The following is a 14,267-nucleotide window of genomic DNA, read 5'->3' on the forward strand; positions in this document are numbered from 1 at the left end:
TCTAAGGAAGAGAACAGGAGAGTGACTAACAAGCTCAGTACTGTAAAGAGGTCCAGCGACAGGGCAACGAGAACCTTTCCATATCAAGGATCTAAAAGTGGGTAAATTTTCCCCCAACCTGGTGCCCTCTGGCCATTGTTGGACTACAGACCCCAGCACCCACAGTCAGCATGCTCAGTGGTGAGGGAGTTGCAGGCCAACAACCTCTGGAGGGTACCAGGCTGGGGGAGGCTGCTCTAAGCCAGGCATCCCCAAACTCGGCCCTCCAGGTGTTTTGGGACTACAATTCCCATCATCCCTAGCTAAAAGGACCAATGGTCAGGGATGATGGAAATTGTAGTCCCAAAACACCTGGAGGGCTGAGTTTGGGGGTGCCTGCTCTAAGCTATGGGGCTGGCCTCAAGCTAGGACTCAATTCTGGAAGAGAAGGTTCAAGCTGTGAAGCATGTCATGCTGCTGCCATGGAGTGTAGACAAAACTCTGCTTCTTAGGTACCCTCTACCCTGAGAGCTGCACAGGGACGCAGGTGGCGCTGTGGGTTAAACCACAGAGCCTAGGGCTTGCCGATCAGAAGGTCGGTGGTTCGAATCCCCATGACTGGGTGAGCTCCCGTTGCTCGGTCCCTGCTCCTGCCACCCCAGCAGTTTGAAAGCACGTCAAAGTGCAAGTAGATAAATAGGTCCCGCTACAGCGGGAAGGTAAATGGTGTTTCCGTGCGCTGCTCTGGTTCGCCAGAAGCAGCTTTGTCATGATGGCCACATGACCTGGAAGCTGTACGCCGGCTCCCTCGGCCAATAATGCGAGATGAGCGCTGCAACCCCAGAGTCGGTCACGACTGGATCTAACGGTCAGGGGTCCCTTTACCTGAGAGCTTGCTGAGCTGCTGCCAGTTAGAGCAGCCAATATAGGGTAGAGAGGGGTGAGGCATAGTCGCGCCTTCACATGCAGAGCTGATTCAAAAATTAAGCCTAAACCGAACCCTGCACCAAAGCCAGAATTCCATTCTTAGGCCACCACAGGTTGGTATTTGTGGATTTTAGGTTCTCTCCCACCCCCGTTCCTAGCTGGCTTGAGTGACGGATGTGAAGAAAGAGAAGCCAGAGCTGTCAGAAACCTATATAGCTCTTCCTGGGAGGGAAGGGTGGTGCAGTGGAGAGGAGTGACCTAATTAAATGAAGCCCTTTCTCCGGTGCCTGTAGCTTGAAAGAATCTGGGCTGCTTGAAGACCCAGCAGGTCTGAACGTTCTTCCTCCCAGAGGAATGGGCACCAGCAAGACTCTCCCTGTCTGTTTTGCCTTGCCTTTATCCTGCTTTTTCTTCCAAGGGGCTGACTTCCAAGGAAGCTGCCTTATGCAGAGTTAGACAGAGGCCCATCTAGCTTGTTGTTGTCCGCATGGACAACTCTCCAGGGTTTCAGATGCAGGATATTCCCAGCCCGACCCGTAGATGCTGAGCATTGAACCTGAGACCTAATTGCGTGCAAGGCAGCCTGTGCACTGCCAAGCTTTCGCTCTTCCCCTTCCTCCACTTTTGAGAGCTGTTTGAGTATGGCGCCAGGCATCAGGCATGCACAGCTGGGACATTTTTGGGGAGGTCCCAGTAAATATTTCTCGGCTTGGTGGATTTCTGGAGTTTGGTCCCCTGTGCTCTCTACCTGTGCTGCTAACGAAGCATCGCCGACTCTGCTTTTTATATATAATTTTTATTACATTTTCTCTTTTACAATTTGAAGTACACATTTTAACATCCTTAAAATATCAGTGACTTCCCTTCTTCTCTTTCCATGGTTCATTTTACATATCATATATCCCTGCATCTTTTACAAAACTAAACCATCCAGTATTCCATTGTTGCATCCATCCAAACTTATTTACACTGTTGAATTTATCTTAATGCTGCCAATGTTTTCATGTCCACACAGTTTCCCCCCATATAGTCAATAAACATTTTTCAATCTTCTCTAAACGTATGTTCTTCTTGTTCTCTTATTCTACATGTTAAGTCTGCAAGCTGAGCATATTCTGCCAGCTTAAGTTGCCATTCTTCTTTGGTTGGGACTTTGCTCGTTTTCCATTTTGGGGCTAACGAAACACGGGCCACAGTAGTAGCATACATAAAGAACCTTTTTTGACACCTGGGAATTTCAGTTGGAATTATCCCCAACAAAAAGGACTCTGGTTTTTTGGGGGGAAAGTACTTTTAAACATTTTTTTCAATTCATTATGGATTATTTCCCAGCACTCTTTTACCCATTTACAAGTCCACCACATGTGAAATAACGTTCTCTCCACCTTCATCTCCAGCACTTATCTGATTCAGTCGCCAACCCTGTTCTGATTCAGCATCAAAGTAGTTGAGTTCTACTTGACTCCACCACCCCAGGAAAAGGCAGCAATTTTCCACCTGTGTGAGTAAGAGAGTGTAGGTGAATCAGGGAAGCAGAAGCGTCTGTGAAGGTTTACGTATGGGATGCCGCCTGGCGACACAAGAAGATTGCAAAGGCAGTAGGAGCAAACAAGTCATTCTGTTTCCTGAGTTCAGGGATAGCCAACATGATCCAATCCAATTGCTATTGGACTCCAGCTCCCATGAGCCCCCAGCCAATGCGGCTGAGGATAATGGGAGTTGGGGTCCAGCCAGAACATCCAGGGGTGCAGCACCACATTGGCTGCTCCTGCTTTAGTTAACAGAAACACTAGCAGAAATACCGTACAGTGATACCTCGCTAGACGAACGCCTCACACAAAGAAAAACTCGCAAGACGAAAGTGTTTTGCAAGTTTTTTGGAGACTCGTAAGACAAAGTTTCCTATGGCCGTGCTTCGCAAGACGAAGCAGGACAGGCGCACGAACGGGAGAGCGGCCCTCTGGTTGGGAGTGCGAACGGGGTGTGAATGGCTGCTGGGGAAGAAAGGAGGGAGCGGGCAGAAGTTTCCATTGTCGTCCTGCTCGCGCCCCTCCCTTACTCACTTACTCGTCGGTGCCCGCGAACCACTGGCTGCCTGTCGCCACCGTCACCGAGTAGGACGGCATGGCTGCGCAGAGGCGCGCGAACGGGAGAGCTGCTGTCATTGAGCAGAAGGCGGGCTGCCGAAGCGCTCCATCCGCCCCTGTCCCATCCAGTCCCACTGGCTGCCTGGTTGGGCACGAGCGGCCGTCTGGTTGGGCACGAACGGATGCTAGGGAAGGAGGGAGGGAGCCTCTTCCTGGCCCTCCTCCTGCTTCCCCCTCCCCAGAGGCTTAAAAACTTCCGGAGCGGCCGTGGCGGGTGAGTCGGCGCCTTTTTTGCCCTTTTTTTTTTTGCCCATAGGAACACATTAATTAAATTTCAATGCATTCCTATGGGATACCGCGCTTCACAAGACGAAATTATCGCAACACGAAACGACTGGTGGAACGAATTTATTTTGTCTTGCAAGGTACCACTGTAATTCTGACACGGCTCATGAGGTTGACTGTAGAGCCACAGCAGCACATACATTTCAGACAGGCGGCACTACTTCCTAAAACATTTTTTTGAAAAAAAAGATTTCACCACCAATTGGGTCCTTGGTATTAAAAGGTTCTCATTGCCCTGCCAGTGGGCCTCTTTGCAGTTAATTGGCTTGTTAGTCACTCTGCTGTTCTCTTCCTTAGATCAGCTGTACTCGAGCACATCACTGAGGCCTTTTTTGTCCAGCATGAGTTTGGAGTAGAAAGGGAAGATGAATCCATGGTTTGAAGTGCTGGCTAGTCTTGCCATCTCGCCTCCCACCCCCCTTTTATTGTTGTTCTCTTGGCTTTCCGCTTTGTCCAAGGACCGTAAGCCAAATTAATCCTCTGTATCGGCGCTCTAGTGTCTGTTCTTGGTGGAAGCCTGGACTTGAAACTCTAATAAGGTCGTGTGGGATGAAGGCTGGAGAGCTCTGCTTGCCAGGGTGAAAGGATTAGAGCTGGAGAGTTTCCGGAACATTCTCCCCAGCAGAAGAGGATGAGTTACTCTTCGGATATATAAAGCTACTTTTGTGTTGACAACGCCGTTGGCGTTATCTGCTGCAGGCTTCCCCAACCTGGTGCCCTCTAGCTGATGTCGGACTACAGTTCCCATTGGCCCTCTGGCTGAGGCTGATGGGTATTGTCGTTCTACAGCTTCTCGAAAGGGTACCTTGTAGGTTGTCCTGGTCTACCGTGATGGGCAGTGGCTTTCCAGTGCCTTGGATGGAAGTAGCTCCTCCTGAACTTGTGTCATGGGCTGGATGGATACGGAAGAGCTGGAGAACCCCCAGGGGAAGAAGGCTCAGAGCCAGGAGATTGGTGGTGGGATGATAATGCGTGGTCAGAGGGAGAAGATGAGAAGGCATCGGGAGCTGAAGAGGCAACAGGGCTTAAGGATCAGGAAGAGTCTGGGGCAGAGAGCAGTTCAGAATCGGAGGCAGAAGCAGAGGCTGGAAAGGAGCGTGCCAAGAGGCAGAAGAGGAGAGGCCTCATTGGGGTCAAGACCTCCTGGGAACAGTTGCTGGGATCACTAGGCCTCCTGTGCTGTTTTGGTTTCCTTGAATAAAAGATATTGCTAACCTGCTCCTGACATCCTGCCATTTGCAGTCCTTCAACCTGAGACCTCCTTCATGCAAGCCATGCAAGAAGGGCCTTTCACACAAAAAATGTTTCAGGCACTCTGGCATGCTGACATCCGAGGGATTTAATATTCTTCACAGAGTTTGATTCTAGGCGCTGCTGGTGCTGCTCACAACTCTTCACGACCGTTTTATCCTCTGCTCCCAGATAATGTCACTGGTTCCTGCCCCTTTTGTTTCCTTTCTCTCTCTTTCATAGGTTGTCATAAACAAAATATTCCTCCTGACATCTCCAAATTTAGAAACAAAATAAAAAAATTCCATCCATTAGCACCTAAGAGACCAACTAAGTTTGTCATAGGTATGAGCTTTCGTGTGCATGCGCACTTCTTCAGAGTCACTGAGACAGAAGTGTATCTGAAGAAGTGTGCATGCACACGAAAGCTCATACCAACGGCAAACTTAGTTGGTCTCTAAGGTGCTACTGAAAGGATTTTTTAAAATTTTGTTTCGACTACGGCAGACCAACACGGCTACCTACCTGTAACTACCTCCAAATTTATGGAGGTTCTCTTTGCATTTAATATGTAACTTATTCAGTGACCAGCGTGACTACAGTACTATGCTTGCATCAGTTGTGTCAATCATGTGCCCTTGGAAAAATTGTTTAGTTTTCACAGTGGAAGTTTGCAGGAGTTGGGCTTTTGTGCAACCTTGAAGAAAGAGGTGGCAAGAGAGCAAGGCAAGAAGTGGTATTTCAAGGAGTAGGCACAGAAAACTGATGGGCACCCTGCCCAAATCACTTTTTTCTCAATTCTTCTCTGATGCACTAAGGGCTGGAAACTTGCTTTTTTAAAAAACGGAAGCAGAAAATGAACTCTAAATCAACCAGTAGAGTCTATCATCTGGACCCCACAAGTGGTTGAAATTGCAGTCATTGGGTAAACCCTTGGCTTTGAATCCTTTCTGGCTGTGTCTGCAAATTTCATGGCTGGCTTCGTGCTTCTGTGGCCACTCCAGGTCTCTCTCTATTTCTGGTTTCCCTCTTACCCTTCTGCTTTGCTGGCCAAGCAACCGGCATATCTCTCCTTCCTGCACTCCGCTCTTGTCAGCTGGCTTCCTACCGATTTCCAATCCCTGGTCCGGACGCTTCATTGGCGAGCCGAGTTGTGTGAGCTTTGCCAGAGTATACAAGAAGGCCAGACTCCCCAAATCTCTGGAAACATGATCCACCCAGAGCAATATGTGTTGAGGTTAATTTAGACTCGAGGCCAAGAGTTCCTGAGTCCCATTCTCTCTGCCCAACATAGTAAGTCTTGCTGCCGCTGCTGCTTTATCTTAAGCCTCCTCAATTCCCCCCACTAAGATGGACAATCACTCACTCCACTGCAGATCAGTGGAGATGGTGACATGATCACTGCAGATGGTGACAGCAAAATATTGATCATCCCAGTAGTGATGTATGGAAGTGAGAGCTGGACCATAAAGAAGGCTGATCGCTGAAGAATTGATGCTTTTGAATTATGGTGCTGGAGGAGACTCTTGAGTCCCATGGACTGCAAGAAGATCAAACCTATCCATTCTTAAGGAAATCAGCCCTGAGTGCTCACTGGAAGGACAGATCCTGAAGCTGAGGCTCCAATACGTTGGCCACCTCATGAGAAGAGAAGACTCCCTGGAAAAGACCCTGATGTTGGGAAAGATGGAGGGCACTAGGAGAAGGGGACGACAGAGAACGAGGTGGTTGGACAGTGTTCTCGAAGCTACGAACATGAGTTTGACCAAACTGCGGGAGGCAGTGCAAGACAGGAGTGCCTGGCGTGCTATGGTCCATGGGGTCATGAAGAGTCGGACACGACTAAACGACTAAACAACAACAACAACAAAGATGGACAATCTTCTGCACCTTACATTCTCTTGTTACAGGGCAATTCCTCTTTGCTAGAATAGTCTTTCCTACCAGCTAGCCCTGTATAAGGTCTCTCTACCTTCTGCACTCCACTGTGGAGATCTGTGTCCTCTCATCTTTTTCTCTCCCCAGCCCCTTATCTCCACATTCAAAATGCCAGTGTCCTACCAGTCATCAAGAATTTTCTTTTTCTCCCCTCCTTCGGCCATTTGCTGAGCCCTTTCTTCTGTTCACATGAAGGCTTTAATAGAAGAGTATAAAGCGCCCCATGATCCTCGGATGAGGGGTGGTATGGAAATTATATGATAAAGAATTAAAAGATAATAGAATTGTAGAGTTGGAAGGGACTCAAAGGGTCTAGTCTAGTCCAGGCACGTCCAACTCCCAAGAGACTGCGATCTACTCCCAGTATAAAAAAAACCAACTGGCAGTGATGCACCCATTGTCATTGCCAAGAGTTGTTGAGCTTTTTTTTTTAGGGGGGAGTGACCAGAATTGTTGAGCTTCTTTTGGGAAGGATGATCCCAGAGTTGTTGAGCTTTTGGGGGGCGGGGAGTGCCCAGAATTGTTGGAACTTTTTTAGGGGAGGATGCCCCAGAGTTGTTGAGCTTTTTGGGGGGATCGGCAAGGAGCACAACAGCGATCACTTAAAATAATACCACGATCGACCAGGAGATCGCAATCGACCTGTTGCACGTGCCTGGTCTAGTGCAGCTGAAAAACGCCGACAGGTGGGCCAGTCATGTTGCCCTCCAGACATCCATTGTCAAAGATGGGGAAATGATGGCTGTGACCACGATGAAGGAAGTCTCTGTGGGAGTTGCTTCAAGGAATCACCAATGCTTGATGCTAACCGATAAATCTCTTCCTTCCTCCCCCCCCCACCCCTTTCACTTGCCTTGTACTACTAATTCCCCCACATTGCTGCTTCTCCTTGCTTCCACATCCTTGTAAGAGAAACTTGCCAGCTGCCTCCCTTTTCAAGTCCTGTCCTGCTTTTTTTTGGAACTCTTGCTATAAATGCCTTCAAAGCTAAGAGCCAGTAGGCGTCTGAGTAGTCGTCCTTTTCTCCACTCCACCCCCACCCATCTTTGCTTCAGAATGCTGTGAGTGCACCTGTGGGTCCCTCTGCAGTAAGACAGCCGGGGATTGCAATGATGGAGTCCCATTTTGTCTTTATTCCTGGCGCCGTTTCTCTGATGGGAATCCGCTTCGCCACCAAAGTTGTCGGGAGAAGGGAAAGAGGAGCCAACGAGTCTCTTTGCTTGGCATGTACAGGCATTTGGAATGGGAGCCATCAGCAGTTGATTGACGGCCAACGTCTAGTCAGGGTGGCTCTCTAGAACTTCTGTGTTCAGAGTATTTTGTACATCCCTGGGCACCAGAAGGGGGGAGGGAGTGATTGTCTTCATGTCCTGCTTCTGATTGGCCACTATGGGAAGAGTGAGACTGGCATAGTTGATGCTTTTGCATGACCCAGCACAGCTGCCCTTAATCTTTCCTAAACTCACAAGAGACGGCATTATCCCACAACCCTTGCGCAAGGCTATGGGGGTTGGTCCTAAAAACTGAGATTTGCTTTCTTTAAAAAAAAATGCTGGATTGCAAGACGCTTTGGAGACTTTGTGGCAGAAAAGGGCAGGGTGTAAATAAATTTAAGGTGTGGAAGAGCATCCTCTTTCACCAAGAGCAAGTGGCCTGTTGTGCCCAGTCGGTTGGTGAGCCCGTTCTTGCAAGAAACCAGAAAGCAAATCCCCTTTTGTTCGCCTTTCCTTGTTCTCCAAGGTAGCAACGAGTTTTGGGGACAGAGAGAGGGGTGGGGATAGGCGACGGCACCAAAAGTGGAAGTCTGTTTTACCCTACAGCATTGTGCCTTTCCCCAAAAAAACTGGAAATCTGGATTATTCCCTGTATGTTGAAATGACCTTTTCAGGTAAGAGGGGGGCCTAATGCTTCTGCAAAACGCCAGCAGCTGCTGGTGCTCCGACTGAAAGCAGTTTGCCTGAAGGGCCTCTTTGAAATAAAAAAATAAAATAAAGGGCTTCCTTGTGAGCTAGGCTTGCTGCCTCGCAGCTGACGCTTCTTTGCTCCCATCGGATTCATTTCTCCCAATTCGGCCAGTTTGTCGTATTGCTTAACGCTTAGCGCTGCGTGTCACTCCTGAGCCACCAGCTAAGCATTCTGGGACCGTGGAGGAAGGACGTGGCATGGGGCTGAAAGGCTTGCCTTTTGAAGGAGGACGAGAACAGGACTGCTGCACGGTTTCTGCTCTGCAATTCGCTGGGGGATCTCCTCTCTGTCTTTCCGCTCTGCTGCCCCCTGGGCCATTTTCTTCGATTAAATGCTACTGCTGCTTTCTTGCTTTTCTACCAACTCTCGACCGTTGTGGTCCCACGCTGCCTCTCACCTTCCAGGAAAAGAAAACCAGGGATGTTGTGTCAGGATCTGAGCACTCCACTGGCTGGAAGGGCCAGGGAACAAGTAAACCTGAAGTTCCTCCCGGAAGCACAAATCTCATAGGAACCTTAAGAAGTTGCCTCCTACTGAGTCAGATCCCCACCCTCCCTGGAGATGCCATTGGGGATTGAACCAGGGACCTTCTGCATGCAAAGCAGGTGCTCTGCCACCCTTCCCTCTTGCGTTGCTCCTTGCCCTCTGCAAACTTCCATTGGGCCCCAGCTGGCCTGCATGACGACCGCACCTTTGGGAGCAGCGTCGGGGGCTCTCTTGGCAAGACGGTTCTTGGCTTTTGCAGTTCCTGCATGACATTAACTGCTGGTTTGCCTGCCACGGCAATTCAGCGCTTTCGCCCACCTTAACAAGCTTGGCATCTTCTTCCTTCTTGCTTTAGAAAAGGAGCCGTTTGAGGCCTGCTGTAAGCCGTACACCCTCGATGCCATTCTTGGGATGCTGATGCCAGTGTAAACTCTTGAGGGGCAGGAGACCAACGAGGGCTTGAGCAAAAGGGACATTCTGCTGAACAAAGCCATTGACTTGCACCGTCTCCTCTTTCTCTTTCTCTCTCTCTCTCTCCCCCTCTCTCTGCCCCAGATCTGCAGACCATTCTCTGCCTGGATCCTCCATCTCTACAGACTTTGGCAGCTGGCAGATGGTAACGGGGAATGGCAGTGTACAGGAGCAAGCAGACTCCTCCCTCCCTTTCAGCTTCCCGGATGAGCTCCCTAACAGTTCCCTGTAAGTGTGCTGAGAACGACGCGTTGGGAGGGGCTGCGCTGTGCATAACCCGATGCCTCCGGTTCGGATTTCCGGCATCCGGAAACGATAGTCAACCGGCCTGGCCAAGGCCTCTCTACCAGAAGACCCACAAGGACCATTACTGATTTGATCATACCAGGCTTAGCTAGGTCCAGCTGTCTAACTCAGTGTGACAGCTCCTTATAGACCTTCTCCCTAGCGAGAACATGCTGGTGGCTGGCAGTGCAAGCTGACTCTTCCAACCCACCCACCCACCACCCAAACACCCCCAGGGTGCAAAGGGATGCAGATATGTCTTTCACAACGCACAGGGATGCCTGCGAACTTTCCCCCTTTGCAGCCATCACAGGTACTTCCATGCTCTTGTCTCCTCTTGATGTGGGTCCGGGTGCTTTTATCAGTCCTGTTGCTAAAATGCTCTGTAGATGTGAGCTGGGCCCCTCCAGGGAAGCACAACCAGTTCTGAATCTTGATCGCAATGTGCTCTCTCATTGGGCTGGTCTTTTTTCCTTTCTCGTCCTCTTCAGCAGTGCAGCACACGGAGCCGTGGAACTTGGCCTTCCTTGATTCAGTTAATTTACGCAGAGGTTTTTGAGACAACTTTTGTGCGTTGTTGTTTTCCCCCCACTCAACCGAGCCTTTTGTTTTCCATGGAGTTCCTTTACCTTGCAACTTTTATTTACCAGGCGGAGACCTCTTTCCTCTGCTCCAACAGTCCAATCCTAGGAATTCCTGCCAAGGGGCTACTGTTGCACCCACTGAAGCAAGGACAGATCAGAGTGGTCCACAGCCTCTTCATTTTGTCTTCCTCATTTCGGAAGTTTTCGTTTTAATAACGATAATAGTAATCTTTATTATTTTGGGCCCCGCCCATCTGACTGGGTTTCTATGTGGACTGGGGAGATGCACTGCTTTTGCAGTTCTGTGCGGCCGGCCCTATATTCTTGGCACCTGTTGCCGTACAAGTACTCATGTCTAGCTGTGTCCCTCTCAAAGTGTGTTGGGACTTGAACTCACTGAATGCACCAGAACTCATTGATAGACCTTACCCTCTTCCTAGCTGGCATCTTGTGGCTTCTTTGGTCAGCGGTCCATAACCCTTGATGTTAGTTTCACATTCAGACCAGTGCCAGCTGAATCCTTGGTGGTCTTGCTATAAGAGGACTGTGCTCGCATTGCCCCTCTATAGCCGCTCCCTCATTTGCCCCTAGCCCTTCTCACCAGGCTCGGGCAGGACCTTGCACCACAAAGTTGCTCAGTTTAAAATGCCACACTGGCGACAGTTCCCTGGGGTATTGATGCTTCTCCTCCTAGCATCAGAGCGAGGACGGGTCTGCTGTACAGCTGGCAATAGAGTAGAAGTTTTGGGACATATTTGGAATGGGGCTTTGGCTGAAGCGGTGTCTCCTGGAGGCACAGAAACGAGAAGAAGAAAGCTTAAGGAGCAGTAGTCCTGTTGGTTTAGTATGGATTCATTACTTCCAGAAAAGCTAAGTCAATAAATTGGCCAGTGTAGGTCTGTAGATAAAAGACGTTATACCTCCAACAGATGGCTGTTGTTGAGTAGAATTGATCTGGCTTCTAACACTGAAACCTGGGTGGAATTGACCTCTCATCTACGTCCACCCAAGTAGTCAATTCAGCACCAACTAGGGAGGTGATGTTGCCGTGATCTACAAGAATTGCATCTCTCTCTCCCCCTCGGCTTCCTGTCTGGGTTGCAGTACTCTTGAGTACTGAGTTCTCTTGAGTATCCTTGTGTTGCACAATCAGGGCAGGCTAGGGGTTGTGCTGTTTACTACCCAACCTGCTGCCCACGGGGAAGGACCGGTTAGGAGCCAGGCTCAGTCCAGACAACATGGAGGCACTGCAGGCAAGCGGTCCATCTGTTCAAGGAAATGGCTAAAATAGCGTTCTACCTGAAGTAACAGGTTTGCAGCTTAGGGTTTGTCTTGCCCAATCTTCCTCACTTGCGGCGCAAGTTGCTCTTCTGTGGTATAGAGTGCCTTTGAGCGACTTAGCCTGGCGAACCACTTGTGGACAGGAAGAAGCCTACCCTTGCTTGCTTTCAACAGACCTCCAGGGTAGACGGCTGTAATGTGCGCTATACATGGGGCTGCAAAACTGTTCTGAAACTGCAATTAAGGCAGAAAGCAGATGCGGCTGTTGGATTACTCCCTGAGACTGGAGGTTGTGATTGTATTTTACCTGTTGGTGTCATCTGCTGTGGCTTCCACATTGTTTCCAGGCATGTTTCAAAGTGCCTTTCACGGCTTAGAACCCAGGTTACTTGAAGGCCTGCCTGTCTCTATATGTACCTACCCATACATTAAGATCTTCAGTGGAGAGCCTCCTAAGGGTGCCATCACTTATTTGAGGTGAAGCGAGTTCCCTAGGGTGAAACACTCCACGGAGGTTTCCTGTTTGTTTCTTGCTTTCTTGCCCTTTTTCTCATCGGGCAAAACCTCTTCTATCTCCCCAGAGTTTTTCGGTGCGGTTTTAATCCCGCTGACTCTGTTGCGCTGCTTGGCATAATCACGCATTTTGGCTTTTATATTTACATTTTAAGTGTGTTCTTTCGGTGAACTGCTGTGGGAATAATTGAAGGGCCGTTTTTGTTTGTTTTTGTTTTAGTGCTTCAAATAAATGAGTTGCATAGGAGGAAGGCAATGGTGGTACTTTTTAAGTTTGTTCCAGGTTGCATGTATTCCCCACCCCCCACCCCCAAGAAAACAGAAATGGAGTGCAATAGCAGACAGGATATAATAATAATAATTTATTATTTATACCCCACCCATCTGGCTGGGTTTCCCCAGCCACTCTGGGCGGCTCCCAATCAAATATTAAAAACACGATACAGGATCTGCACAAGGTGTTAGTCTGCTAAGTTTCACTCAGAGTAGACCTATTGAAATTAATGGGCTTACCTTGGTCAGCGTGGTCATTAATTTCAATGGGTGGGATTCAATGTTCCGCTGTGACAAATGATCCATCCACACAACCATTTGAGCTTGCCAGATGGAACAATTCCTCCCTCCTGCTCCCAAGCTCTCCTCTGGGGTTGTCCTGAACCCTGCCCCAGCCAATTTTGGGGGGGCTTGCAGAGGAGAGGAGAGGGAAAGGCCCACTGCACAGTCTTCTATTGATACGGCTTGTGGGGTGAATCCCGTCCAATGGGTCTAAACTTAATTGAATAACATGGTACAAGGTGAATCCTTTAAAAGAGGCCCTGTGGATACAGAGTATACCTGTTCCACGGGGCCTCTTTTAAAAGACTCACCCTGTGTGCATGCACACAAAAGCTCGTACCAATGACAAACTTAGTTGGTTTCTAAGTTGTTTCACCCTGTATATATCAGGCATTTCCAACCGGTCGATTGCGATCTACCTATCGATCACTGGGTGTCCCTGGTTGATCGTGTGATCCTGATGGATCACCCAAGGGGAAAAAAAGCTCAATAACTCTGGTCAGTTCTCCCCCTAAAAAGCTCAACACCTCTGGTCAATCCAATGGGTACATCACTGCCAGTTTATCACAGTCTCACAGTTTATCACAGTTTATACACTGAGACTTAACAGAAACCATATAGGATACTTCCAGTGTTTTGCTTTAAAAACCACATATTAATAAATGCTCGTAATTTTTCATTGGAATGCATCTTAAAATATAAGTGCAGGCTTAGCGCCCACAAACAAAAAAGAATCTTAGCCCATTTCCCCCCCCCCAAAAAAATATATTCTAAAAGATATCAGTTCAGCCCTTACTGCGAAGTCCCACAATTTATCCATTCATTTATATTTGGGAATTTCCAGTATTTAGCATGGATTATCACAGCAGGTGCTGTCATACAACTAGTCAGTTCACGATGTTATTTTTGTATTAGATCTTAAGTTTAAATGAGCAAGTAAAGGAGTCCAATATCTTATCCGTTAAAAGCTTTCATTTTCTTCTGATATTTAGTGTGAGGGCATGTTCACCACATGTGGCAGAGGGACCTTGGCTTCTTCTTTTTTTAAAGACACTTACAACAACAGATATTGCAAATGCTTGTTTTATTTACCATGCCATCTTGTTAGCGGCACAGGGGAAAATTATTTCTGTTTGATAAGCTGCAGCCGTCCAGTTGTTAGAGACTTGTACCCACTTCTCCATGTGCAGCGGACTAAATTATGCTAAGTATTTTGAAATACGTTTAACTCGCGTTAGGCAGGCAAGATTCAACTTTTCCTGGCACGGAACTCTTGATTGGAGTGTTTTTGTTTAAGTTAATGACCTATCTTGACTCATGAGCTTCCCAAAAGGCAGACATAGCTTGCAGGGGTGCAAAATCAGTGAGTGAGGGTTAACCCTGACCTGCCTGCCAGGTCTCCCCCTGCAAAATATCCCATAGGCCAGGCATCCCCAAACTTCGGCCCTCCAGACGTTTTGGACTACAGTTCCCATCTTCCCCGACCACTGGTCCTGTTAGCTAGGGATCATAGGAGTTGTAGGCCAAAACATCTGGAGGGCCGCAGTTTGGGGATGCCTGCCATAGGCCATGCCTTGCCTCCAGCTAGATGCCCAGACCGGCTTGGTGGAGAAACTGCCCA

The 14,267-nt window shown here is 48.7% G+C and overlaps 1 protein-coding gene across 2 annotated transcripts in view; it reads left to right on the forward strand.

Annotated features, from left to right (window-relative positions):
• Window positions 1–14,267, forward strand: part of MTMR14 (myotubularin related protein 14) — an 81,341-nt gene that overhangs the window by 60,492 nt on the left and 6,582 nt on the right. Inside the window, exon 18 of one of the 2 annotated variants that reach the window (XM_035106895.2) lies at window positions 9,513–9,656. The exons of the other annotated variant lie outside the window; for it this stretch is intronic. Coding sequence (XP_034962786.2) covers window positions 9,513–9,656 — 144 coding nt within the window. The remainder of the gene's footprint in view (window positions 1–9,512; window positions 9,657–14,267) is intronic. 2 annotated transcript variants of the gene reach the window in all.

Source organism: Zootoca vivipara, chromosome 2 (assembly GCF_963506605.1).
Source record: "Zootoca vivipara chromosome 2, rZooViv1.1, whole genome shotgun sequence".
Taxonomy (NCBI): Eukaryota; Metazoa; Chordata; class Lepidosauria; order Squamata; family Lacertidae; genus Zootoca; species Zootoca vivipara.